The sequence below is a fragment of the Bos mutus genome, chromosome 19 (assembly GCF_027580195.1).
Source record: "Bos mutus isolate GX-2022 chromosome 19, NWIPB_WYAK_1.1, whole genome shotgun sequence".
NCBI lineage: Eukaryota > Metazoa > Chordata > Mammalia > Artiodactyla > Bovidae > Bos > Bos mutus.
In genome coordinates this window covers 13,397,292-13,421,488 of record NC_091635.1, presented here as the reverse complement: position 1 = coordinate 13,421,488, position 24,197 = coordinate 13,397,292, and the positions used below count along the sequence as shown (strand labels likewise).

Here is a 24,197-nt window from a genome sequence, read left to right as displayed (position 1 = left end):
CAAAGAAGATTTGAAAAAGGTCAGCTAGAGAAGCAGGAAGAAAACCAAGAAAAAATTACTATTGGATAAACAACAAGGTGCTACTGTATAGCACAGGGAACTATATTCAATATCCTGGGATAAACCATAATAGAAAAGAATATAAATAAGAATGTATGTATGTGTATAACTGAGTCACTTGTGGTAACAGCAGAACAACACAACCTGTCAACCAACTCTAATTCAATCAAAAATAAATTAAAAAAAAAGCTCTAAAAAAGAAAAAAATTACTGTCATGAGTCCCAAGGTGGGAGTGGCCACAGGTGTGCAGGCTGCGGAAAACAAGATGGTGTGGAGGAAAGCGTGTCGGGTGGGTATAGAGGGTCAGGAGTACATGGCAAGAACTGAGTCCGTGGAGAAGGGGGCAGGTGGGAAGCAGCCTAGAGGAAGGTGAGGAGTGAGAGGGAGGCCAGGTTAAAAGTAGGCAATTCTAAGAATGCAGCTGTGAAGGGGAAATGAGGGGGGCAGCTGGAGAGGTTTTTAAAGCCTGGAAGCGAGTGGTGGTTGGAGTCTACCCCCAATCTCCCCAAGGTAGGAGGAGAGCAGGCAAGAACAGAGCCAAAAGAAGGGCTCAGGGCAAGTTGTGGAAGGATGTGATAAGGGCCTGTGTCCAGGATGGAGGCTGTTCCCGGGTTCTGGGAGCCCATATCAGGCTGCCATTTCCTCCCCATCCCTACCCTCTTCCTGCCCCTAACCAGGCCCTCCCTGGAGCTGGAAGACAGAAGGACCAAGTCACACCCTGGAAGAAGCTCTGTGTCTCCGGAGGTTCTTCTGCCGGTCTGTGAGCTGGGGCCAGGGCTCGGGGAGGCCAGGGCCTGAGAGAGAGAGAACAGCCAAGGGCTGGAGCTACTAGTTTAGGTTTTGCGGGGCAAGGGGAGGAGAGGGGAAGGAAGGGAGAGAAGTGTGGGAGCTGAGTTTCTGGAACAATCCTAGAGGCTGTAGTGGGGGCCAGGGCCTGGAGGCATACTGCTGGGGGCCCGAGGGGTGCCCACTCAAGCCCCCCTTGCCCACAGGTCACCATGCCCCTCCTCCTCTTGCTGCTCCTGCTGCCAAGCCCTTCACACCCTGTCCCCATCTGTGAAGTCGGCAACAAGGACAGCCAGGTAGAAGTGAACTGTGAAAACAAGGGACTGAAGGCACCGCCTCCAGACCTGCCGGCCGACACCGCCATCCTCCACCTGGGTGAGAACCCCCTGGGCACTTTCTCCATGGCATCCGTGTTGAATCTGTCCCAGCTCACTGAGCTGTTCCTGGGTAAGAGCCAGCTGACCAGCCTGCAGGCAGATGCGAAATTGCCACGGCTGGAGGTCCTGAATCTAGCCCACAATAAGCTGAGAAGCCTGCCCAAGCTGGGACGGGCACTGCCAGTTCTCTCCATCCTGGACGTGTCCTTCAACGAGCTGACCTCATTGCCTTCTGATACTCTGCATGGCCTGAGCCGCCTCCAAGAGCTCTATCTGCGGGGAAACCAGCTGAGGACTCTGCCCCCTGAGCTCCTGGTGCCCACGCCCCACCTGAAGAAGCTCAGCCTGGCTGAAAACGACTTGCAAGAGCTGCCCCCTGAGCTTCTAAAAGGGTTGGAGGAACTTGACACCCTCTACCTCCAAAAGAACAGGCTGCGCACAATACCAACGGACTTCTTTGGGATGCTCCTCCTGCCTTACGCTTTTTTCCATAACAACTCCTGGTCCTGTGACTGTGGGATCCTCTATTTCAGCCGCTGGCTGCAGGACAACCCCAGCAACGTGTACGTATGGGAGGAGGATGTGGACATTAAGGCCATGACCCCCGATGTGAAGAGCGTTCGATGTGTCAATATGAATGGCATGTACGTCTACAACTTCTTGGGTGATGGCTGCAACATCCCTGGTGACAGGGACAACCTGGACTACGATGAATATGAAGACAAAGACGAACAGGAGGTACCTGTCGTGAACACTGTAAGCAGCCTCTCTAGCCACACCACGCACTGGGACCTGCTCTATTTAACATTGCCTACTTCGCCAGGCAGTCAAGTGTCCTCCTTGCCTCCAGTTAAGAAATTGACCACGACCCCGATTACTATAGACTCCATCACCTCCTCCAAAACTCTAAACCCCACTACTGAGCCCCCCACAACCCCAACCACTCCAGAATCCACAACCCCGACCACCCCAGAGCCCACAATCCCGACCACCCCAGAGCCCACAACCCCGACCACCCCAGAACCCACTACCCCGACCACCCCAGAGCCCACTACCCCGACCACCCCAGAGCCCACAACCCCGACCACCCCAGAGCCCACAACCCCGACCACCCCAGAGCCCACAATCCCGACCACCCCAGAGCCCACTACCCCGACCACCCCAGAGCCCACAACCCCGACCACCCCAGAGCCCACAACCCCGACCACCCCAGAACCCACAACTCCGACCACCCTAGAGCCCACTACCCCGACCACCCCAGAACCCATAAGTGAGACTTTACAACCAACCATATTCTTAACCTCCACAGAATCCATTTCACTCCCCACTATCTTGGAATCCACCATAACCATCATCTCTGAATCTGACAACCCCTGGAAAGTCCAGGGATTGGCTAGTTCCAGTAACAACCCTGTTCTCAGCTCTGACTCTTGCTGTCTGTTCCTGGGCTTCTATATCTTGGGTCTCCTCTGGCTTCTCGTTGCCTCTGTGATCCTCATCCTGCTGCTGTGCTGGGTCCAGCAGGTGAAGCCATGGGCCCTGGCCACGGCCACCCACACGGCGCACCTGGAGCTGCAGAGGGGAAGGCAGGTGATGGTACACCGGGCCTGGCTGCTTTTCTTCCAAGGCTTACTTCCCACTTTCCGCTCTAGCCTTTTCCTGTGGGTGCGGCCTAATGGCCGCATGGGGCCTCTGCAGGCAGGTCGGCGGCCTTCGGCCCTGAGCCTGGGTCGTGGTGGGGATCTGTTGGGGACAGTGGGTGTTAGGTACTCTGGCCACAGCCTCTGAGGGTGGGTGGTTTGGGGACCCCGAGACAGAGTCTGATAGACTCTCCTATTGGGGTCTAATAGGGGGCGGGTGGGTATGGAGCACAGGGTCAAGGAGGTCTTCATTACTGTGCCTTTATCAGGAGTCTCCCCTGCACACAGTTGCAGACCCAACAAATCATGGAGGAGTTGGAGGGGAGGTCACCGAACTGAGCTCCATATGCTGGATGGATGGTGGGGTTCCCAGACCACTGGGTTGTTACTACCACTCTGGGGAAGTTTTAGGAAAGAGCAAATAACATTGTAAAGGTGGTTCCCAAGTGTACCTGTTGAGGAAAACTTGGAAAGAGATGTGTCAACATGTGGGCCCTGAGTATCTCTGGATGGTATAAATAGGGGTGGTTTTCTGTTCTTTCCCTCTGTTTACCATTTTCTAGTTTTCCACCATCGTAATGTTATTTGTACAATAAACATAATTTTAAAATGGAATTTTGTTTCTTTGGGAGAGGTAAACAAGGCTGGGGCACCTTCACCAGCATTCCCAAGGCCCCAGCTGCCCCACCCTAGTTGCACTGCTCAGAAGCTCTAGTCCTGACCTGCGCCTCCCCTGCCTGGGGTGCCTTCCTTCTCTCCTCCAGGGGTCACCAACAACCAGGCCACCACGAGCAAGTTCCAAGTCAAGAATCAGAAGTTTCCTGGGAGCTCAGGGATGCTACTGAGGGTATCTGCCTGCAGCCCGCAGTACTAGGCCAGGTGGGTGCTTCCTGGCACCGGGGGGCACCAGAAACACAGCTCTCCTGCTGTGCCCAGAGTGGCAGGACAGGGCAGGGGAGGGCCTGGCAGCGAGCACCATTTTGGTGGGTTTTACTGAGTTACTCTCAGGTTTCCTGCTGTCAAGCCAGGAGGCAGGCAAACGGAGCCCACTTCTCTTCCCAGGTGCCCTGGGCTCCGCCATTCCCCTTAGCATGCTGCGTAGACTTTCTCTCCTGCCTCTAGCCCAAGCCCAGACTTGGGGTCCAGAGAATGCGAGTGAGGGCTAAGCATTTCTGGCTCCAGGGAGACCCCCTCCTCCTTTGGGTGGTGCAGGGAGAATCTTCCTAATGTGAAACGCTGACATTTTTCTTGCTTTGAACTCTTCCCATGATAGAACACAGCTCTTGAGCTTGGCCACCGACGACTTCTGTGCACCAACCCACCTAACGGTCCGGCTTCCCCTCTCCCAGCAAACACTTCACTGCCTGTGCTCCAGCTATTAGACTCTGCAGAGATTACCGGCTCCTCAGAGTTTCTCTAAGCCTTTGCTCCCAGAGGGCCAGGAATGCTTCCCTGCCCTGCTTCCCTGACCAGTCGGTTACTGTGCAGTCTCTCCTGGCCCAGACCAGCCTGGGTGTTTCATGTCACCCTGCAATGGTCTGCTGGTGACTCTCAGTTTCCGTGTCACTTTCCCCTCTGGACTTGGAACTCATTAAGGACAAGATCCAGGCTTCAAGCGTCCCTAAGCAGCTCCTGTGGCCCAGGCCAGCATGTGTGCAAAGTGGGTAAGACAAGACGCAGAGGTGGGAGGGCCGGGCTGCACCGCCAGGCTGTTGAGCTCAACTTCTGCTTCTACTGATGGGTTCTGCCAAGGGGACAGCTCCCAGCTGCTGCCTGCCTGTCCCTTGGCCTGGCTCCGGAGAAGCCTTCAGGCCTCAAGCACCAGGCTCTTCTTCCAACTGACCTTCCTATGTCCTTTTATGTCCCAAGAGGTTTCTAAACTTCTTGAGGGCAGGGCCTGGTATCCCACATCTAAAGAAACAAAGAAGGCAATCACCCTCCCCAGCCTGTGGCCCAGATCAAGTCTCTGGCAAACATCTTCCCCTTCCTAAGCCTCCAGGCTCTGGGGGCCTGACTGTGTCCACTCCATGCCCTGCCCCCGCCCTCCCTCCCACCTCGAAGGTCAGCCTTCTCCTCTTAGGCTGTAATCCCTCCTTCTTCAGGCTGCAGAAGCAGTCACCAGACCCCCAAGGCTTTTCCTGGGGATTACATGAGACGACCTGGGCGTCTGCCGAGTTCTTGGGGGAGCGGCTGGGAAGACTGGAGTTTGGGTTTTTCTCATACGTCAGCTGCTGCAATATGACTGATTTATATATAACACTTATATAAAAACCGTGAGTGCTCTTTCTTTAATAATTTTTCTTACAAACTCCAGTTCCTATTCTCCAGGAGCATCTGCTCGTTTGTCCGGTCTCCTCCCCGTCCTGTGCCCACAACTCTCCAGATTTGGGGGTGGTGTCAGCAATCCAATTTATTGATTATGTCCTCAGTGAGGTGGAGGGAGGAAGGGCCACGTCCTCCTACTGCAGACCTTTGATCATCTTGACGGCTTCTGCTCTCTCCTGTCCCTTCAGCCTTGCCTTGGTTTCCCCACTGAGAAGGGAGGGGCTTCTGCTGTCCTATGTGCCCTGAAACTAATATCCAAGGAGGCCCCAGAAATCCCCAGTGAGCTTCCAAGGTATAGCCAGGGACAGAGATGATGCTGATCAGGGCAAGGAGGGCAAGCTGGGGCTGGGCAGGACAGACCAAAGTCTTTAACTGTAGAGCAGGGAACCACACCGTGTTGGGAAAATAAATAGAGGGGCCCAGGGTAGCAGAGTCCAGGCCCCCAGGGTTGGGGGGCACACTGACTGTAGGAGCAGGGGGTGAGATGAAGCCCCAGCGCAGCGACTCCAGGCCCCTCACCCGCCTCAGCCACTGAGGAAGAGACGCTTGTAGGCCTTGTTCATCTGCTCCAAGAAGATGAAAGTGAGGACAGTGTGGGGGCCCAGGCGGGCATAGTATGGTGTAAAGCCCTTCCACAGGCTGAAGAAGCCCTCGTAGCGCACGACCTTCACCAGCACATCCTAGACAGGAAGGCAGGCAGGGCACTGAGGCTAGGACCTGGCCTCTGGGGTCCTCTTCCTCTTACCCAGCTACCTGCCTTCTCCCCTCCCCCCAGCATCCAATCCTGCAGCCCAAGCCCCAGGCTCTGGTTCCTCACCAGCCCATTCTTGTATTCTGGCTTCCCGTCAATCATCCGCATGTTCTGGATCCTGAAGGACAGGAGGCAGGGACATGAGGACATAAGAGGGCCTTTCCCATCCCTCTCCAGGCCCAGGTCTGTCCAGACTGTCCAGATACTCACCGGGTCTTGACAATGTCCACGGGCATGGAGGCAGCAGTGGTGACCAGGCCACTGATCATGCTAGCACAGAAGTGGCACAGGATGTTGTCAGAGAAGTAGCCTGGGGGAGGTGGAGCAGGGGGTGGCAATCAGCTCGAAGCTGGTCCAGACTAGCTGGGAGCTGAGGGCTCAGCTCTGGGTCTCACCTGAGTCCAGTAAAAACTGCTTGGACTGGGAGTAGGAGGCAAGCTGGGCAGCGTTGACGACGACAGCCCGAGCCATGGTAGGGATGCAGCCCTGGGGTGAGAGATGGAGGGGGAGTCAGAAATGTCCAAGACTGGACCCCAGGTCCCCTAAGTCTCCAGCCCCTCTACTCACCCTCCATAGTGTGGGGACCCCCTCTTCCTGGACAATTCGAAACAGGGCATTAAACACGTTTTTGTAGCCACGACGCTGGTCAACTGGAAGCCTGGAGGGAAGGCAGGGAGAGGCCAAGTTCGGGCTAGACCACTCTGCCCCCACAGGCGCAAAGAAAGGGAGGCCAGAATGCTGTGAACAGGTGAATGCTGTGCCCTAGATCTAGGATAAGAAATCACTTCTTTCATACTAGATTCCAGGGAATGGGGCTGGGGGCAGGCTCAGACTTAGAACTCACCGGCCATCAGCGGTCATGCGGATAAGAGCCACTTCAGCTGGTGTTCCCACAAAGGCACCAGTTGCACCTGCAGTCATGCCAATCACAGCCTTCAGCAGAAAGCCAGGGGGTGTACCATCAGCCCCAGTCAGGCGCTCAAACAGCACAGTATAGATACCAAGACGAGTAGTAGTGTAGGTGGCCTGGCGCAACAGGCCAGCTGATAGCCTGGGGGGGGGGTGGAGTGAAGGGGTCAGTGAGTCAAGCCCAGGTCTAGAGCTGTCAACCCACAACCTACCCCATCCTTTGGCCCCAGTACCCGGTGTAAATGCCCCTAAGCCCTTCTGCCCTCAGGATGCTGATGAGGGCATGGAAGCTGGTTTTGTACTCTCGTGTCTTGGCTCCTTCCCCACTCAGCTGCATCCGGTTCTTCACCAGGTCCAAGGGCTGCACAAAAACTGTAGCTCCCATCCTGGGGGAAGACAGGGGTAGCATCAATGGCTAGGTGTCTCAGATCTACCAAAGTCCCTTGGAGCCCAGCAACAAGAGGTCACAAAGGGCAGGGCCGCCATGCCATTGATTAAGAGTTCAGGAACTGGTGGGCATGTGTACAAGTCTCTACCTGTATCAAGAGCAATGGGTCTTAAAAGTCCAGCAGTCCAGAAGGGACCATGCAATGAAAGCGTTTCACACAGCAACAAGGGTGTCAAGCAGTGACCCCGGGATTGCGTGCAGTCCAACCCAAGGAGAGGTGGGCATTCATGATCTAGGACCCCATATAGTCCAGCAAGAGCCATGCAATGACCTGAAACCCCATACAGTCCCGCAGTCAAGCAATGGGTTGGGAAACTCAGGTGGTCTTGTGGGGGTCGTGCATGCAGCCCAAAGGCGCCCTGCGATGGGTGAAAAGATCCTGGCAGTCCATCAAGGATCTTGCAATACGATGGGGACGGCACTGACCCCGTGTCAGCTCGGTTCACTGCAACACACCCAAAGAAGAACCGGGCCCGGTACCTTGCACCCGTCCCTTCCTCCTCCTGTCCCATCCCTGGGGCCTGAGCTTACCCGGCCAGGCCCCCAAACAGGAACTTGACGGACTTAGGGGAGGTACGGGGCTTCCCGTCCATCCCAGAAGCCCCGGGACTCGCCGTCGCCGCCATCGCCACTCAATGGCCCTCGGCTCGCGGTCCCGTGCGCGCGCGGCCCCGCTCGCGCCCAAGGTGACACCGCGCGCGCAACAGGGGCGAGGGCGCGCGCGCACGCCCCTCCGGCTCTCAGGTCCAGCGCTAGCTGGTAGTTGGCGCAGGCGCAGGCGCGAGCGCAAAGGCGGCCGGGAGTAAGGCGGAGCTGAAGGAGGAGCTTCAAGAACGGGTGCGGGAAGGGGTGTGGCTGATTTTGGAAGCCGAAGCTAAGGCGCAATTTTTATCGAATTGGAATCGCGGGAAAACGGAGAGGAGGGTATCTGAAGATCTCGCGAGATGGACTGAGCTAGGCGAGTCAGAATTAGGCGGTCTCTCGCGATACATACAGGAAGCTGTCAGCTGGTGGGGGGGAAAGGTGCTGAGGCCTCTCGCGAGACTTGAAGGTACCGCGGCGGCCAGGAGGACAGGTTTGTAAACCGGGGTGCTGCAGGGTCCTAGGCACTAGCGGGGAGACGACTAAGTAGTCATCTGGTACATCGGTGCTCCTTTCATCGCTACAGGCACTGCCTCCACCTCTGACCTTTCTTTTAATCGGTCTTTTAGAACCGGAAGTCCTTAGTCGTGAGCGTCCAATGCTGGAAGCGGCCTGACTTTCTTTGCCGGAAACTCTTTTCCAGGGGATGGGAAGACGGCCCACCTGGCCGGAAGTCCCGCCCCTTTGAGCTCCCCCACCCTTCCAGAAGTTTTTCTGTCACCTGTGCTGGTCTCCGTTCCCTTTCCCAGTTTTATTACTATACCAGAAAAGGATTATTTTTAGTCTCTCCCTCCCAGCTCCAATAGACTAGTTGGGTACCTCACTCCCCGAGTCGGAGGTCCTTCCCCGAGCCCCCATGTAGCTGGGAAGTGGGACCTGGGGGTGGTTGGACCCCTGGGATCCTGAAGGAGGGCCAGAGAGGGCGCAGAACTCCGTTTCTGTTCCTGTTATCCGGACGCGGCCCCCTCCGCCTCTCCTCCCGCTGCCATGCACCCTGCGGCCTTCCCGCTTCCTGTGGTTGTGGTCACTGTGCTGTGGGGAGCGGCCCCCAGCCGAGGGCTCATTCGAGCGGTGAGTCGGAGGGGCCAATGGGGGAAGGGCGCTGAAGGGAGAGGTTGCAGACTAAAGTGCCAACACGGACTCTTGTCCGCAGATCTCGGACCACAATGCCAGCATGGACTTTGCAGACCTCCCAGCTCTCTTTGGGGCTGCTTTGAGCCAGGAGGGACTTCAGGTGATTTTTTCCCCCTTTTTCCTGTGTCCTTAAATTATCTCTCCTGGGTAGAGGTTCAGGAGCCTTTCTTGGATGAAGCTGTTAGTGGGAAAAGTGTCAAGTTAGGAACTAAGTGCAAGAGCACGTTTAGTGTGGTGGAATCCAGAATCCGGAGGTAAAAGACAAAGTCTACTCCTAGAACTCTGGGCCTTGGAAGGGAAACTGAAAGTGGACTAAGATAACAGGTAGGGCTAGTGGTGCTTATCAGTAGGGTCTCTAGAGCCAATTACTGCCCTTATGATCTTGACAAGTAATTATCTCTCTGAGCCTTAGTTTGTTTTACTGTAAAATGGGAAAATAATAGAAGTTATCACAGGATTATTGGGAGGATTAAATTAGAAAAGCAGTTTTGTAGGACTTTTTCACAGACTACCATATAGCAAGAACTCAGTTGGGCCATATATACCGGTATTGTTGTTTGTAAGGTGGGTAATTGGAAAATTAAAGGGAGGTGTTAAGAGAGAAAATTCAGCAGGACTGAATTTTAAAGCTCTTACTGGCTTTTAATGACCCATGAATCGGGCAGCATTCCACCCAGCAGATAGATCTCTGAAGAACTATACAAAATGAAAGATTTACAGGCAGAAAGGGGTGGGACAAGGAAATTATACCAGCAAAGATTTCTTTGTGGCAAAATCACCTTGCTTTAGGGGACAGAAAGGGTCTATCAGGCAGATTACCTCACTAATGCTGACCATGTAACTCCAGATAGACTGGTTTAAGATTCCATTCTTGGGGGAAGCTAAAATTATAATTGAGTTTGGTAACAGGGAGCTCAGCGGAAATACCTCCATTTGTGTTTTTTTAAACAAGTATGTACTAGAGCAGGGAATGTGAAATAACTTGAGAAAGTGATGTGGATGAATGGAGAATCGAATTACAGTGAGTGGGGAACTGGAAGGCCGAAGAATTAGTCAGGAGTTGGGGTACAGATTAGCTCATGTGGGAAAGAGAGGGATGATGCAGAATCTAGTAAAGGGCTGTTGTTTGCCCAGAATTGCATCTTCAGAAGGTTAAGAGGTAGATTTCCGACTTTGGTGTGGTTGCTCAGACCAACCTCAGGAACGAGGACGTGCAGGATGTGGGAGCCAGTGTGCATGGTGGAACCTGTGGGGAGCAGAACCTAGGGAGATGAGATCCAACTGTTGTTCGCTTTTCTTCCCCAGGGCTTCCTTGTGGAGGCTCACCCAGACAATGCCTGCAGCCCCATTGCCCCACCACCCCCAGCCCCAGTCAACGGGTCAGTCTTTATTGCACTGCTTCGAAGATTCGACTGCAACTTTGACCTCAAGGTTGCTGAATGTGGTGTGGGAGCTGGGAGGGTGAGCACCAGGAACAAAAGGTGGCAATGCCCATGACGGTTTCTTATCTGCCTTTTCTCCCTAGGTCCTAAATGCTCAGAAGGCTGGGTATGGTGCAGCTGTGGTACACAATGTGAATTCCAATGAACTTCTGAACATGGTGTGGAATAGTGGTAAGGCTGGACAGCTGCATTTTCAGTAGAGCTTAGACTGAGAGGATGGCAGGAGGGGTGGAGCCTTAGGGAAATCAGTGCTTTGGGTGGGATGGGGCAAGGGAGTCAAAGGATTCGTGTGGCAGCTTGGGTCCCCAGTGTAATGCCCTCATCCCTGCAGAGGAAATCCAGCAGCAGATCTGGATCCCGTCTGTGTTTATTGGGGAGAGGAGCTCCGAGTACCTGCGTGCCCTCTTTGTCTACGAGAAGGGGTAGGACCTGTCCCTCCTTCCTACTCTTCCTTCAGCACTTCCATGCCAACCTGGAGCCCAAGCCTGTGCCCCAACCATTCAGCCTCAGGCCCATCATACTCTTCCTCTTGGTACTTTCTCCCCCATCCCCACCCGCCCTGTCCAGAGCCAGTTTGTCCCTCTTTGTGCTTTTGCCTTTTCCGCCTCTCTGATATTGGTCTTCCTTTTCCCAGGGCTCGGGTGCTTCTCGTCCCAGACAATAGCTTCCCCTTGGGCTATTACCTCATCCCTTTCACAGGGATTGTAGGACTGCTGGTTTTGGCCATGGGAGCAGTGATGGTGAGTAGCTCAGGGACCAAGATGGGAAGAGTCAAGGCCTTTAAAGCCAGATTGGCTCTGGGGTTGCAAGACAGGGATGGGTTGTACTGGATTGTCCAGATTTCTTCTAAGACTGATGCATCCACTCCCTTTCACCAGATAGTTCGTTGCATCCAGCATAGGAAACGGCTCCAGCGGAATCGACTGACCAAAGAGCAGCTGAAACAGATCCCTACACATGACTATCAGAAGGGTGAGGAGAGTTAAGAAGAGCAGGCCTTTCCCACCACTTACCTGGTTCTGAAGGAGTTGAAGCCCAGGAGATAAGGGGCAGAGATGGCAGGGAGATGTCAGTCTGAGATGCCATCTTTCTTTTTTAACCCGTACATAAAAGGACAGAACAGGTTTAGAGCAGGAGGTGGAAAGCAAAGATGATTAAATGGAATAGTTGGGGGAGGGGGAAAGATGGAGGACCTTTCTTGTAAGAGAGAAGGTGGATAAAGCAGAAAAATGGAAGGAGTGGGGAAGATGCTGCCAGAGAAGGAAGGCACAGGTAAGAAGGGGCTGGGTCTTCAGGCCTGGAGCCTCCAATGTCCTTATAAGGCTATGGCAGAAGCCCCGCCCCACTTCCTCTCCTCCCACTGTCTCTCCACTCACACCAACCCCCAGAAAACCCACTTCCCTTCTTACCTCTGCTTCTCTTTGCTTGTGCCTACTAACCCCAGATTCCTCATGTTCCACCCATGCTGTCTTAGCTCTTCCTCTGGCTCTTTAGAGACAGAAAAATATCTTGCAGGTTTAGCACAGGCCTCCCAGCGTGACTTCCTGTGGGCCCTGGTTCAGAATGGCTCTGTAAATTAAAGACTTTCTTCTTCCACTAGGAGACCAGTATGATGTGTGTGCCATCTGCCTGGATGAATATGAGGATGGGGACAAGCTGAGGGTACTCCCCTGTGCTCACGGTGAGGCCCTCACTTCCTGTGCCCATGTCCCCAGGCCCCCAGCAGGCATCAGGTGCTTCACCTCATTCCTCTTGGCAGCTTATCACAGCCGCTGTGTGGACCCCTGGCTCACTCAAACCCGGAAGACCTGCCCCATCTGCAAGCAGCCTGTGCATCGGGGTCCTGGGGATGATGAGCAGGAGGAAGAAAGCCAGGGGCAAGAGGGTGATGAGGAAGGGGAGCCAAGGGACCAGCCTGCCTCAGAACGGACCCCTCTTCTGGGCTCCAGCCCCACACCTCCCTCCTCCTTTGGCTCTATAGCTCCAGCGCCCCTTGTCTTTCCTGGGTCTTCAACAGACCCCTCACCCTCTACCTCTTCTGCTGCTATCCTGGTTTAATACTCCCCTCCACACCACCTCTGATGACCTATTTGCACAGCCCCTCTTCCCCTCTCCAGTCTTCTGGTTTTGAGGATAGGAGACACTTCTACCCCAGATTTCTCCCCTTACCCAGCTCCATCCTTTTGAAGGGGTTGGGGGTACAAAGGGACAGGGTCTTCACTTACTGGGTTAATAAAATTGTTTTTGTGGACTAAGGAAGGGTGAGATCATTCTCACACAGGGAAACCTATTATCCTTTGGGGAACTGCCCCTTTCTGCCATACAGGGCCAAGGGCGTGTGGGGCGGGGAGGGGAGGCTAACCTGCAGTCTTGGGGACAGCCCCAGTAGGCATCTGTTGTGACTCAGAGAGGGAGAGCCCCACCCACACATGAGGATGACTCAACTGGCTCTGCCTTGCCCGCAGGCCTGGACCCATTCTCTGGTCTGGATGGCTCTATTCCATTATCCACCAATTCAGCTAGCACACTGGGGACCTAGGGCTGGATAGGTTATTGTAGAAGGCCTGGCCAATCTGGCCAGGTGTTTAATCCTGGACATGAAAACAAGAAACTCAAAATCTTAGACTTTGTAGTGCCCTAAACCCTCCTGCTGCTGCTAACCCCAAGCCAGGATAAAGGAGGCAGGTCACAAGAGCTGTCCTCCATCCTGACACCCAGGCTAAAACCACACAGCACCTTGTTAGTAGAATCTTTTTTATTCAGAAAAAAAACCCAAAAAAACAAAAAAGTTTTCCAACCACACACAGGAGGGGTATGGGTTGTGGGCAGGGGGTGTCTGTCCATCCAGCCCGGGGCCCCCAGCCCATGTGGTTTTGGCAGCAATAAGGGGTGTGGGGTAATGGCCCAAAAAATAAAAATGGTGTATGTATGTGTGTGGGAAGGAGAGGGGTGCAGAAGCAGTGGGGAGTGGTGAGGGGAGGGCCAGACGAGGTCAGTACTGGGAACGCCGCAGGTGAGAAGCCATTTCATAACATTTCTTGTTGATCATACCGCCGTGGACACCTTCTTTGCCCATCAGCAGGACTAGCGCTGGAGGAAGAGAAAGGAGGCTAGGACCCAGGTGTCACCACCCCACCCCCTGCCAGCTGTTCAGCAGCTGTCCAACCCTGGGGGCTGTAACCCAACCTCATCTCTCCCAACCCCCCACACACAGGCAGGCTGTCAGTCACCCTGAAACAATAGGTCTTTTCAAAAGGGGAAAATCAAGCTTAAAGGCTGGAAAGGAGCACAGTAAAATTTAGGGGTCAAAAGCTCCCGGACTGTTGACTCATGTGTTCAGGCTAGAAATGGCTGTGGATGAGCAGGCCACCTCCAAGTTTTCACAAAAGAGCTCAAAAGACAACAGCGAATGCTGACTTACAATGAACCTTTTACCTCCTCCAAGAAAACAGAGTTTCTCCTCTGAAAATGCTCAAGGTAAGAAGGAACTTAAGAGGTAATACAGTTCAACTTCTTTATACATATGGTGAGGAACTGAGACAACTAGAGGAACAATTCGATGCTCCAGCATCCAGCAGGCTGGGAGTAGAAACCTGGTTTGATCCTTTCATACTAAGTGATCCACACAGAAGAACCCAAAAGATTAACAAAAGGAGGTACGTTAGGGATTTTGGAGCTAGAGAATGGGTAAGAACTTACTCTTGGCAGTCATGGTGACCGTGATATTGAAGGTTGGGGCTCCACCGGTGCTCTTGGTACGAAGATCCATGGTAAATTCTCCATCCTGCAGCAGTGAGTCCCGGATCACAGAACATTTCTGGCCCCCAAGTGTTAGCCCGTTCACGAAAAAACTTGACCGGTCTTTGCCAACCAGGATACCGACCTCAGCAGGCTGAAAAGGGAACCAAGCACCCAGCAAGTTAGTTGATACACCAAAGTTCCCACCTGCCTTCCATTTCTCAAGGAAGCTAAGCCCCCTGGGGTGAGAGGTGTATGTTATGTGCTTTGTACACATTCGTGAAATTTGAGAAACTCAGGATTGTTGGAAGTGCACAAAAATATGATTTTGAAACCTAGAGAATGGTAACAGGAAGGGACAACACAGTCCTCTGACTCAGATGTCGATTTAGATGTCGTTTAATAGGCAAAGCAAACCCAGTAAATAAATGGGGCTAAAAACCAGTTAAGAGAATGGAGTGGAGAGCCTTGGATGCTCAGAACTCTCCTTCAGGAAAAGCAGAAGCGAAGAGGGGAAGGGAGGGGGCGGGCAAAGCAGGAGAAGCAACTTTGCCCTTATTTGGTCAAAGGTTCTGCAGGAGTTGTTAGGGGCCCGGACGCCTGGGTCTCTAAGTAACCTAGAGTTTAGGTTCAGGTATCTATGCTCTAAGATGAGGAAGCAGATGCCTGGGGGCATTCATGGAAAGTTGAAGAACTTTTGGAGGGGACCTGGGGCTAGACCCGACAAGCCAGCTCTCGGGTCTAGATACCCCGGGGAACGTATCTTCCCCTCCCCCTTACACCCCAAATCCCCACATCCGGTCCCCTCCCGCCCGGAAATCCCCTTCCCCCCCTTTCGAACTTCCGCTCCCCCTCCCCACTTCCGGGCAGTGTGGACAGGGGAGGTGGTGATGGGGACAGCAGTAGTCATCCCTTCTTCCTTCACTTTTACTGTCCTAGAACTTCTCACAAAGTTCCCCTGCTCCAGGCCCTGCCGGATGGCGGGAAGGAAGGGCAAAGGGACTCCCAGGATTGCTGAGTCCGACGGGCCGACTGGCGGGGAAAGGGTCGTCGTGTGGCGCCCTAGCCCTCTCTAACGGGGTTGGGAGGGGCAGGGAAACCACGGAGGTCGGGCTAGGGACCCAGGCCATGCGACTGGGGCTCCCTCCCGTTTCAGGGGAACAATAGTGAAAGGGGCGCGAGCTGGCGGCCGGAAGTGGAGCCAGGGGTCCCCAAGTCCCTTCTCAATCAAAATCCCGGGTAGAAACTACGGCGCGTGCCCGACCCGCCCTGGAGGAGGCGGAAGTGGGCCGCCGCACCGGGCGGCGCACCCTCCCCGCCCTGTGCCCCGGATGTAACGCCCCGTCGCGGAAAGCGGGGCGGCGGGCGGGCTGGGCGCCGCCGCCCGGGGCGGAGGACTCAGGGGGCTATGGAGGGGCCCGCTCACGTGCAGCCGCCATTCGCGCCACTTCCAGGGCAAGGACCGGGTCACGGCCTTTCGCCGCCCTCCGCAGACCGCGCCCGCCCCCAACCGAGTCCCTCCCTCAGGGTCCAAGCCGGGCCAGTCCCCAGGACTGTGCAGGCCTCTCAGTACCGTGATGTTGACGAAGGTCTTGCCGGGGACGGCGGCCCAGACGGAGGGCGAGTCCTTATAGCCCACGATGGCTGCGTCCTGACAGGTCCCGTCCGCCATGAGGTTGTCGATGTAGGCGTTCCACCCGGCCATGGCGCTGCTTTTGGGGCTGCTCTCGGGGCTGCTGCTGGGGCCGCGGGCTGGGCTCGGGCTGGCGGGCGGGGGAAGACGGAGAGCTTGGGGCACGCGCTGCCGTCCGGACCGCGGCTCTGCTAGCTGTGCAGCAGCCCTCGCACCGCCACTTCCTGCTCCTCCCCACCCCCCTAGATTTTTATTTGCAAAGGGCGGTGGGGGCGGGGCTTGCTCCCCACTCCCTCTCTCCCTCCCCTTGCCTGCCCAGATACCGAACTTTGCAAATGCAATTTAAAAAATCCCTCCCCCTATTGCAAAATTTGCAGAGTCCGATGGAAAGCGAAGCAAAAAGAATGGGGGTGGGTGGGGATGGGTTAAGGTTAGGGCCCGCTCCACTCCGCCTAAACTATCAGACTTTAGTGGAGGGAAATAGAGTGAGCCAGAGGGAAGAAGGAAAGTGAAAGAAGTAAGAATTAGCAAACTGCAAATTTAGCAAATTAAGGAGGATTCGGGTAATTCAGGGTTAAACAGAACGACTCCCCCTTCCCCCACCTCTGCCGGGGGCAGGAACGGCGGGCGGCGGCGGGGCGCGTGCGCCCGCGCCTGCGCCCGGGCCGGGAAGGAAAGCGCGTGGGGCGGTTGGGGCAGGCGGCGGGCTTCGCGGGCGCGCGCCCGGCGCGCCAAGCGGGACGGATTTGGACCCTCGGCAAAGGCAGGCAGGCCGGGGACGTGTCTCCCGCCGGGCGGAAGGGGCGGAGGCGAGGCGTGGCGTGTGCCTGGCCGCTTCTGCCCTCTTGATTTTATTTATTCAAGAAATAAGGCAGTAAAGGGAAATTTGACCAAATATCCCCGGCCGTCTTCAGAATTGAAGGCGGGTACCCACCAGGGAGACTTCTGTCCCCAGCATCTGCCCGGGCGGCACAAGCGGCACTCACTGGAGCCCACCTCGACTCCAGGGGGTTGTGTCTCACTGGATCAGCTCCAGCCTCATCCCTCACTCCACGTCCCAGCCCTGCCCGAACCCCGGTCAGCAGTTTGGGTCACCGGCTGTGCCCCTTGGCCCGTGTCTGCAGAGGTCATTGAGCACCGTGGGGCCAGACGGGCGGGCCTATTTTCCAAGGCGGAAGAATACTAAGCGGTTTCTCAAGATTGCAACTTTTTCAAGAGGGGGGAAGTCCGTTCAACTTTGCCCTTTGGGGTTTTTCTTTTTTTTCTTTTTCAGTAAAACTTAGGCTAAGAACTTGTGTGCGATGAGTTCGCTGGCTGTCCACCGGGAAGCGGGTGGGGCAGGACCCGGAGTCCGGCTTAGGTGACTTTAGCTCGCGCTGGCCGCCGGGGCCGCTGAGGGGCTTGGCCGCTTCCGGTCCCTCGGGGGAGGGGCGCCTCCCGGGCGCGAAGGGGCTTAGTTTCCCTCCTGTCCTCCGCAGCAGGCGCGGCCGCTCGGAGCCCCCGGAGCACCCGACGCCCCCCGACCGGTGTTCCTCGACAGCCGCTGCGGCTGAGTCACTGGCCAGCTCGGGCGGGGCCGCAGGCGGGCACGTGGCGGCGCTCCCCGCCCGCCATCCTGACCTCTGGCCTACCGCACCCCCTACCCCAGGGTGGAAATCTCCCGAGAGGGAGCGGCCAGAGATAAGGCGGGGGATGGTGGCGAGGAGCCTGGGAGACACACCGCGGGGCAGGGCGGGGAGGGGAGCTCGGGAGAGAGCTTGGGGGTGAGTCACCGGGCGCCGGCGGCTCCGGCCCCGGCAGGCTAGGTCTCACGAGTCCGGGGCGAAGAGCCGAGAAGCCGGTGACCCTCGCCCGCTGGCCGGCCAGCCGGCTTGAAACCCGCATGCCTTCCGCTCCCGGCCAGGGCTGCAGCCAAAGTCAGGGCTGACTCTACTCTCGCCGCACCCGCTGAGACGGAGAGAGTCACTGAGTGCAGAGACCCACTTCCCCGCCATGCTAGAGGCCCACCCGACTGGCCCCCGGCGGTCAGACACTCAGAAAGGGGCACTTCACCTCTGTCCATTCATTTTTTTTTTTTTGGTCACTTTTGATTCAGCACCATTCATTGATGAGCTGGGATCACGCCCTAAAGCGCCCGCCGTCGCGATCGGTGGAGAAAGGGCTTCTGACTGACAGCTTCCACGCAGGCGATAAGTGCTGTCCCAGCGCTATCAGCAGGGCGCCGCGCCAACTCCTAGGGCCTGTCTAAATTCGTCTGCCTCCCCCCCTTCCCCCCTCCCCTCGCCGGCCAGGAGAGGGTAGGATGGGGTGGAGCGGAGAAAGGCCGCCATGAGGACCCTGAGAGGTGAGACCCTCTCGCCTTCTGAGTGGGCAGCTCAATCTAGAGCTCTGGTTTCGGCCGGAACCCCCTCCCCAGCTCCCATTGAGGTCAGAGGCAGTCCCCCGCCCGCCAAGTGAGCTATGGATGTCACTCCTGCAGCCCCTCTTCCAGGCCCCCTCCCCAGCCCTGTAGGGCTCAGGTTACCCTTGGCCTTTCCTAAAGGGCACTAGTTCCTCTTTAACCTTTGCAAAAGAGGAATACAACCCTGACACGGAGAGACCCCTCCCCCCCATTCTGAAGCCCCTCTCTTCTTTCTCCCCAGGAATGAAATTAAAAATAAGGACTTTTATTGGAGAATAGAGAGAAAGGAGGGGATAGTCATTGACCTTTTGGGAAGGGGGCAGGTGCCTAGGGCCAAAAGGTTCTGCTTTAGGCTGTAGTGGGCACTTGGCTGCCAGCCCAGCTTCAGGGGGAGGATGGAGAGGGGGAGAGGCGGGGCTGGCTGGGGTACAGGGTGGCTCCGGGATAAATGCCTGGCCTGAGAGGGGGTGAGCTGACACTGTCCCAGCTGCCACCTAGACTCAGAGCCCAGCGAAGACATCCCAGGTCTGGTGAATCTTCCAGCCCCAGGGGATGGGGGTGGTAAAGGATGAGGGCTGTGCTGGCCTGGAGGAAATGTCAGCTTGTGCTTAAGAATCCTGGAGGGGCTGGAGCATACCGGATGGGGGTACCCAAGGATAGGAAAAGGAGACTGTGAAGAGAGGCATACAGAGATGACGGAGAAGGGGAGTTAGAGTTGGAGCCAGGTGGTGGAATTTGGGGCCCCCGAGGATTTGGAGAAGGCTGAGGAGCAGGAAAAGTGAGGTAAAGTAACAGGAGAGGCTTTAAAGGCTAGGAAGCCATGGAGAACAGAGTATTTGGCCAGGGGGTGGAGGGAGAAGGCATAGTGCAGCTTTGTGGGAGATGGGGTTCAGCAAGTGGTGGAGTTTTAAAAGAGAGGCCCGGTATTCTGAGGATGGGAGGGTGGAATAGGAGCTGTTCTGAGTGGGGGAGGGGGCTGCGCCTGCCACTTTGGTCTGTGACCTTTTTGTGGGGTATTTTTAGCTCCAGCACCTGCCTCCTTGGGGTGGGGAAGACTCTTAAAGGGCAAGGGATTTGGGGTTTCTTAAGGGATCAGCTGTCCATACTCATTCACACCTCTCACCCTGCAGCCATGGCCATGCAAAAAATCTTTGCCCGGGAAATCCTGGACTCCAGGGGCAACCCCACTGTGGAGGTGGACCTGCACACGGCCAAGGGTAACCCAGGGCTATTGAATTGGTTTACCTGGGAAGACCCCCAGCTCCATCTGCCTTTGCTCCCCAGCTGCATGCCACATCCACTCTTCTCTGGAATCCCCTTCTCCAGACTTCTCCCCAGGCCTTGCTCTTCCAGCTTGACTCCGCCCCCCACCCCACCTCCCCACCCCACAGTGAGGAGCTATTGTCTCTCTACACTGCCCCCTGTCTCTGGGTTGCAAGAGGAGACCTCAGCCCTTTGGAGGTGAATGGGACTCTCTGTGATCTTCCAATTCCTCCCATCCCAGGCCGATTCCGAGCAGCTGTGCCCAGTGGCGCTTCCACAGGTATCTATGAAGCTCTGGAACTAAGAGATGGAGACAAGTCTCGCTACCTGGGGAAAGGTGAGGAAAGACCAAGGCTGGAGGAGCCATATGCAAGGGGGGTTTCAGGATGTGGCATGAAATGTCTGCATAAGGTAGAGAAGGGGTCCCCAAACTCCAGGGCACGGACTGGTACCTCTTGTCAGATCACTGGCAACATTAGATTAGAAATAAAGTGCACAATAAATAGAATGCACTTGGATCATATGGAAACCATCCCGTACCCCCACTCCATGCCTGGTCCATGCAAAAACTGTCTTCCATGACATTGGTCCCTGGTGCCAAAAAGGTTGGGCATCAGAAAAGGAAGGGAAACTGAAAGTTCTCCAGGAGCTGGGGGCCACGGGAAGAGACCTGATTGCATAGGAGATCTGAACCCTCTGCTTTGCGGCCTTTCCAGGGGTCCTGAAAGCTGTGGAACACATCAACAAGACCCTCGGCCCTGCGCTGCTGGAAAAGGCAAGTAGAAGACGCACTCCTTCACCTGCTGCCTCATCCCCAGAAGCTCAGGCTTGGCCAACCAAGCCTTCTGCCCTGATACCAGCACCGTCTTTTTCCTTTAGCTCACATCCTGACTCCTAAGAAATCTAACCTCTGCTCTCCCTTCCTTAAACTTGCCTTTTCAGAAACTAAGTGTGGTGGATCAAGAAAAAGTTGACAAATTTATGATTGAGCTGGATGGGACAGAGAATAAATGTGAGTGAAGGGCTAGGGACAGGGGATGGGCTGTGGGGGCCGGGGCAGGAGTCGGGGCTGGAATGCAGGGGCGGGGTGGGGGAGGACTATGGCCTGAGGTCTGGTTAGGATTATTTCTGCATCCCGCATTTTGGGGCACAGTGTAACTGGCGGGATTTGTACTCATCTCCCAGGCATTTCCTGATGCCTGCCCCATGCCAGGCTTGGGCCGGGCTGTGGACACAGATGTGAAGTTGACAAGTTTCCCTAGGGTGGGGGATCCCGGGGCCGGGTGGGGTGGGGAAGAGATATGTTAACTTACTCAGTGCCCAGTGGTTTGGAGCTCTGGATTCTTTCTGGGGTGACCAGAGGGGACATTCTGGGAGACAGCCCTAAACCCTGTAGGTGGAGCACTCACAGTTTATACTTGCTTCCTCCAGCCAAGTTTGGGGCCAATGCCATCCTGGGCGTGTCCCTGGCCGTGTGTAAGGCTGGAGCAGCTGAGAAGGGGGTGCCGCTCTACCGACACATTGCAGATCTCGCAGGGAACCCAGAGCTGATCCTCCCAGTCCCTGTGAGTGCAGCCACCCGGCCACGACCCACAGGCACTCCACCCATTGGGGGAGGGCAGGGGCAGCCCCCAGAAAATCCACCTTCCAGACCCAGCTTCCAAGAAACAGTTTCCTGAAATGGAACCTCTCCTACTGCCGTCCAGCCTTCCCCTTTCCCACAATCCAAACCTTCCCTTCAACCTCTCTCTGCTTCTTTCCCTAGATGTAACTGGCTCCTTCACATTCCAATCCCAGGCTTAGTTACTCCACTTTTTCATTCTGCTGTGCCCCAACCCCAGATCGGATGGAGCGCTTCTTCATGGCAAAGATCTGGGCATTTTATTTTTGTGTCTTCTTTAATCCTTATAAAACCAAATTTGCTCTTTATGGAAACCCTTTGAACTTAATTGCAACAATAATGTTACCATTTGTTGTTACTCACTAGGCAGATTGTATAAGAGCCTGAGCTCTGGAGACAAGCTGCTAGGTTCGAATCCTGGTCTTGTCTCTTACCTAGTTGTGTGACTTCTGGCAAGTTTATTGAACCTCTCTGAGCCTCAGTTTTCTCATCTGTAAAGTGAAGGATAATAAACTGCACCTAGTTACAGGGTGGTTTAGAGAATGAAATGAGCCAATAAAATATATGTAAAGAACTTAGAGCAGTGCCTGGCCTGTAGTAAGTGCCATGTCAATGTTAGGTGCACATGCTAAGAACTGTATCCAACTTCTCTTAATTTTCCACCTAAGATCCTGCAGGTAAGCAGGTGATATCCCCATTTTATGAAAATGAGGGCAGAGGCTCTGAGGAATAAAATTATTCATCCTAAACCACCCAGTAAGTAGGGGATCCAGGATTCCATGTTGACCTCACCCCCCCGCCCCCACACTCCAGTCCTTTCTTGATTCCTGGAAACTGGCCCAGGTTCTGAGCACTCTCTCCCTGTCTCAGGCCTTCAACGTGATCAATGGGGGCTCCCATGCTGGAAACAAGCTGGCCATGCAGGAGTTCATGATCCTGCCTGTGGGAGCCAGCTCCTTCAGGGAAGCCATGCGCATTGGGGCCGAGGTCTACCACCACCTCAAGGGGGTCATCAAAGCCAAGTATGGGAAGGACGCCACCAATGTGGGTGATGAGGGTGGCTTTGCACCCAACATCCTGGAGAACAATGAAGGTCAGTGTGAGCACTTGGAGGGGCAGGACCCTGGGGGTCCCCACAGAGACGGGGTGCACTGGAGCCTCAAGTCCTCCCTTGCCCTCTCCCAGCCCTGGAGCTGCTGAAGACGGCCATCCAGGCGGCTGGTTACCCCGACAAGGTGGTGATTGGCATGGATGTAGCAGCATCTGAGTTCTATCGCAATGGGAAGTACGATCTCGACTTCAAGTCACCTGACGACCCTGCTCGGCACATCAGTGGAGAGAAGCTGGGCGAACTGTACAAGAACTTCATCAAGAACTACCCTGGTGAGACTCCGGCTTCCACTGCTCCTGCCCAAGTCAGCAGCAGCTGCACAGCACACCGGCCTCGGCCCCTCCTCTGCCACCACCTCAATCCCTCCCATCCTTAGCCCCATTGTAATTTTCTGACCCATTACCCCTTTGTGAGGCCTTTCTGACCTTTAACCCGACTCTGCTTCCCTCCCCGACCAGTGGTGTCCATTGAGGATCCTTTTGACCAGGATGACTGGGCTACCTGGACCTCGTTCCTCTCGGGGGTCAACATCCAGATCGTGGGGGATGATCTCACAGTCACCAACCCCAAAAGGATTGCCCAGGCCGTGGAGAAGAAGGCCTGCAACTGCCTGCTACTGAAGGTCAACCAGATTGGCTCGGTGACTGAATCCATCCAGGCGTGAGTGCCTCCTGGCCTGGGGCATCATGGCCTCCTTCCACCTAGCTCTACCCTTTCCAGCTACCCTCTTGTCCACTAACTCCAGGTCTGACTCTCGCTTGGCTCCTGACCCACCCCACCCTCTCCACCTCAAACTTTTGACTAACTCCTGACCTGACCCCGGAACTTTTGTCATTGTCACCCTGCCTCAACCCATCCCCACCCCTGCCATCCCCATCTCCCAGATTCTGTTTCTTCCCACCAGCATCTTAGGAATCCAAATTTAAGATCAGGAATCTCCCCTTCTCTCTTTCCCCAAGAACTTTACCCTCCCAACACATCTCCCTTCTCCCAAAATAAAAGGGAAAGGCCCCACTCAGCCCCTGGCTTTCACCCTGAGGAAGTCCCACCAGGCCTTATCAAGTGTCCTCTCCACCCAGCTGCAAACTGGCTCAGTCTAACGGCTGGGGGGTGATGGTGAGCCACCGCTCTGGAGAGACTGAGGACACCTTCATCGCTGACCTCGTGGTGGGGCTCTGCACAGGACAGGTACTCCTGGGCCCTCCTTTGCCCAGTGTCTGAGTTTTCTTGGGGTTCCTGGCCCCCTGCCCCGGAGCTGAATACCACCACAGTTTGCTCCCTCGGGGCCAGGTGCAATCCCTTCTTTCTAATAATCTCTTGCAACTCCTGGAATTCTCTCTTCAGATCAAGACTGGTGCCCCATGCCGCTCAGAGCGTCTGGCCAAATACAATCAGCTCATGAGGTACCGTGGGCACAGTGAGCCTGGGCATCAGGAGCTGAGGGCTTTTGGGTTGGAATATCACAGCCCTGACCATGTCTGCCTTCCAGGATTGAGGAGGCTCTTGGGGACAAGGCTGTCTTTGCTGGACGCAAGTTCCGTAACCCGAAGGCCAAGTGAGAGGTTGGAGGCCCCAGGAGTGCACAGGACAGACCTGGGCCTTCAAGCCCTTCCCCCTGAAATAAAACACTGGTGCCAACCAAGTTAGTGGCCTGCTCATTTATGGGAAGGGGGAGAGGAGATGCTGGTCCCTGGGCTGGATCGGGCAGGAGGGGCGAGTGGACGTGGAACCTGCTGTGACAAGGAGGGAGTGAGGGACTGGTCAGAGAGGAAGTTGGGCTGGATGTAGAACCATTACACTCACATTATGGAAGGAGGCAGGGGAAAGCCGGTGCATTATGTGAAATGAAGCTGAAGAGGAACTGACAGAACATTGAACCAGCTCCAGAGGGGTGGAGGTCTGACATCACCATGAG

The 24,197-nt window shown here is 55.4% G+C and overlaps 5 protein-coding genes across 7 annotated transcripts; 3 read left to right on the top strand and 2 right to left on the bottom strand.

Moving 5' to 3' along the window:
- Positions 1-958: 958 nt before the first annotated feature.
- GP1BA (glycoprotein Ib platelet subunit alpha) lies at positions 959-3,012 on the top strand. The gene has a single exon (XM_070389307.1). The coding sequence runs from the start codon at positions 1,060-1,062 to the stop codon at positions 3,010-3,012; it is 1,953 nt and encodes a 650-aa protein (XP_070245408.1). The 5' UTR covers positions 959-1,059.
- A 2,112-nt stretch (positions 3,013-5,124) lies between these two features.
- On the bottom strand, positions 5,125-8,073 carry SLC25A11 (solute carrier family 25 member 11). Its single transcript, XM_005906062.3, has 8 exons — positions 7,829-8,073; positions 7,083-7,235; positions 6,785-6,991; positions 6,508-6,598; positions 6,336-6,426; positions 6,151-6,250; positions 6,007-6,058; positions 5,125-5,869 (listed from the first exon to the last, which is right to left on the bottom strand). Exons 1-8 carry the CDS (start codon positions 7,921-7,923, stop codon positions 5,714-5,716), a joined length of 945 nt encoding a protein of 314 aa, XP_005906124.1. The 5' UTR covers positions 7,924-8,073; the 3' UTR covers positions 5,125-5,713.
- Positions 8,074-8,136: 63 nt separating this feature from the next.
- Positions 8,137-12,770, top strand: RNF167 (ring finger protein 167). Of its 3 annotated transcripts, XM_005906066.3 has the most exons (10): positions 8,138-8,372; positions 8,509-9,010; positions 9,093-9,173; positions 10,379-10,504; positions 10,599-10,686; positions 10,847-10,937; positions 11,150-11,255; positions 11,394-11,487; positions 12,116-12,196; positions 12,275-12,770. In XM_005906066.3, the coding sequence occupies exons 2-10, from the start codon at positions 8,927-8,929 to the stop codon at positions 12,571-12,573; spliced, it is 1,050 nt and encodes a 349-aa protein (XP_005906128.1). In that variant the 5' UTR covers positions 8,138-8,372; positions 8,509-8,926; the 3' UTR covers positions 12,574-12,770. The 3 variants fall into 3 exon arrangements, with proteins under 3 accessions (XP_070245410.1, XP_005906128.1, XP_070245409.1); XM_070389308.1 differs by having other exon boundaries at positions 8,138-9,010; XM_070389309.1 differs by lacking the exon at positions 10,379-10,504 and having other exon boundaries at positions 8,137-9,010.
- A 674-nt stretch (positions 12,771-13,444) lies between these two features.
- Positions 13,445-16,124, bottom strand: PFN1 (profilin 1). The gene is made up of 3 exons (XM_070389316.1): positions 15,827-16,124; positions 14,215-14,407; positions 13,445-13,605 (listed from the first exon to the last, which is right to left on the bottom strand). The coding sequence occupies exons 1-3, from the start codon at positions 15,956-15,958 to the stop codon at positions 13,508-13,510; spliced, it is 423 nt and encodes a 140-aa protein (XP_070245417.1). The 5' UTR covers positions 15,959-16,124; the 3' UTR covers positions 13,445-13,507.
- A 2,618-nt stretch (positions 16,125-18,742) lies between these two features.
- Positions 18,743-23,924, top strand: ENO3 (enolase 3). The gene is made up of 12 exons (XM_005906068.2): positions 18,743-18,812; positions 19,418-19,504; positions 19,792-19,887; positions 20,267-20,325; positions 20,493-20,562; positions 20,982-21,115; positions 22,042-22,264; positions 22,357-22,554; positions 22,741-22,942; positions 23,362-23,470; positions 23,627-23,685; positions 23,772-23,924. The coding sequence occupies exons 2-12, from the start codon at positions 19,420-19,422 to the stop codon at positions 23,839-23,841; spliced, it is 1,305 nt and encodes a 434-aa protein (XP_005906130.1). The 5' UTR covers positions 18,743-18,812; positions 19,418-19,419; the 3' UTR covers positions 23,842-23,924.
- The last annotated feature ends 273 nt before the right edge of the window (positions 23,925-24,197 follow it).

What these genes read in the sequence shown, in the direction of transcription:
- GP1BA (XM_070389307.1), top strand. Translation starts at nt 1,060, where the DNA reads ATGCCCCTCCTCCTCTTGCTGCTCCTGCTGCCAAGCCCTTCACACCCT.
- SLC25A11 (XM_005906062.3), bottom strand. Translation starts at nt 7,923, where the DNA reads ATGGCGGCGACGGCGAGTCCCGGGGCTTCTGGGATGGACGGGAAGCCC. An exon ending in GCAGTTTTTACTGGACTCAG is followed by an intron (nt 6,251 to 6,335) that starts GTGAGACCCAGA and finishes CACCTCCCCCAG; the next exon opens with GCTACTTCTCTGACAACATC. An exon ending in CAGAATACAAGAATGGGCTG is followed by an intron (nt 5,870 to 6,006) that starts GTGAGGAACCAG and finishes CTTCCTGTCTAG; the next exon opens with GATGTGCTGGTGAAGGTCGT.
- RNF167 (XM_005906066.3), top strand. Translation starts at nt 8,927, where the DNA reads ATGCACCCTGCGGCCTTCCCGCTTCCTGTGGTTGTGGTCACTGTGCTG. An exon ending in TACACATGACTATCAGAAGG is followed by an intron (nt 11,488 to 12,115) that starts GTGAGGAGAGTT and finishes TTCTTCCACTAG; the next exon opens with GAGACCAGTATGATGTGTGT. An exon ending in GGTACTCCCCTGTGCTCACG is followed by an intron (nt 12,197 to 12,274) that starts GTGAGGCCCTCA and finishes TCCTCTTGGCAG; the next exon opens with CTTATCACAGCCGCTGTGTG.
- PFN1 (XM_070389316.1), bottom strand. Translation starts at nt 15,958, where the DNA reads ATGGCCGGGTGGAACGCCTACATCGACAACCTCATGGCGGACGGGACC. An exon ending in AGACCTTCGTCAACATCACG is followed by an intron (nt 14,408 to 15,826) that starts GTACTGAGAGGC and finishes TTCCCTTTTCAG; the next exon opens with CCTGCTGAGGTCGGTATCCT. An exon ending in GGTCACCATGACTGCCAAGA is followed by an intron (nt 13,606 to 14,214) that starts GTAAGTTCTTAC and finishes CTCTTCCTCCAG; the next exon opens with CGCTAGTCCTGCTGATGGGC.
- ENO3 (XM_005906068.2), top strand. Translation starts at nt 19,420, where the DNA reads ATGGCCATGCAAAAAATCTTTGCCCGGGAAATCCTGGACTCCAGGGGC. An exon ending in GTCTCGCTACCTGGGGAAAG is followed by an intron (nt 19,888 to 20,266) that starts GTGAGGAAAGAC and finishes CGGCCTTTCCAG; the next exon opens with GGGTCCTGAAAGCTGTGGAA. An exon ending in GCCCTGCGCTGCTGGAAAAG is followed by an intron (nt 20,326 to 20,492) that starts GCAAGTAGAAGA and finishes TTGCCTTTTCAG; the next exon opens with AAACTAAGTGTGGTGGATCA.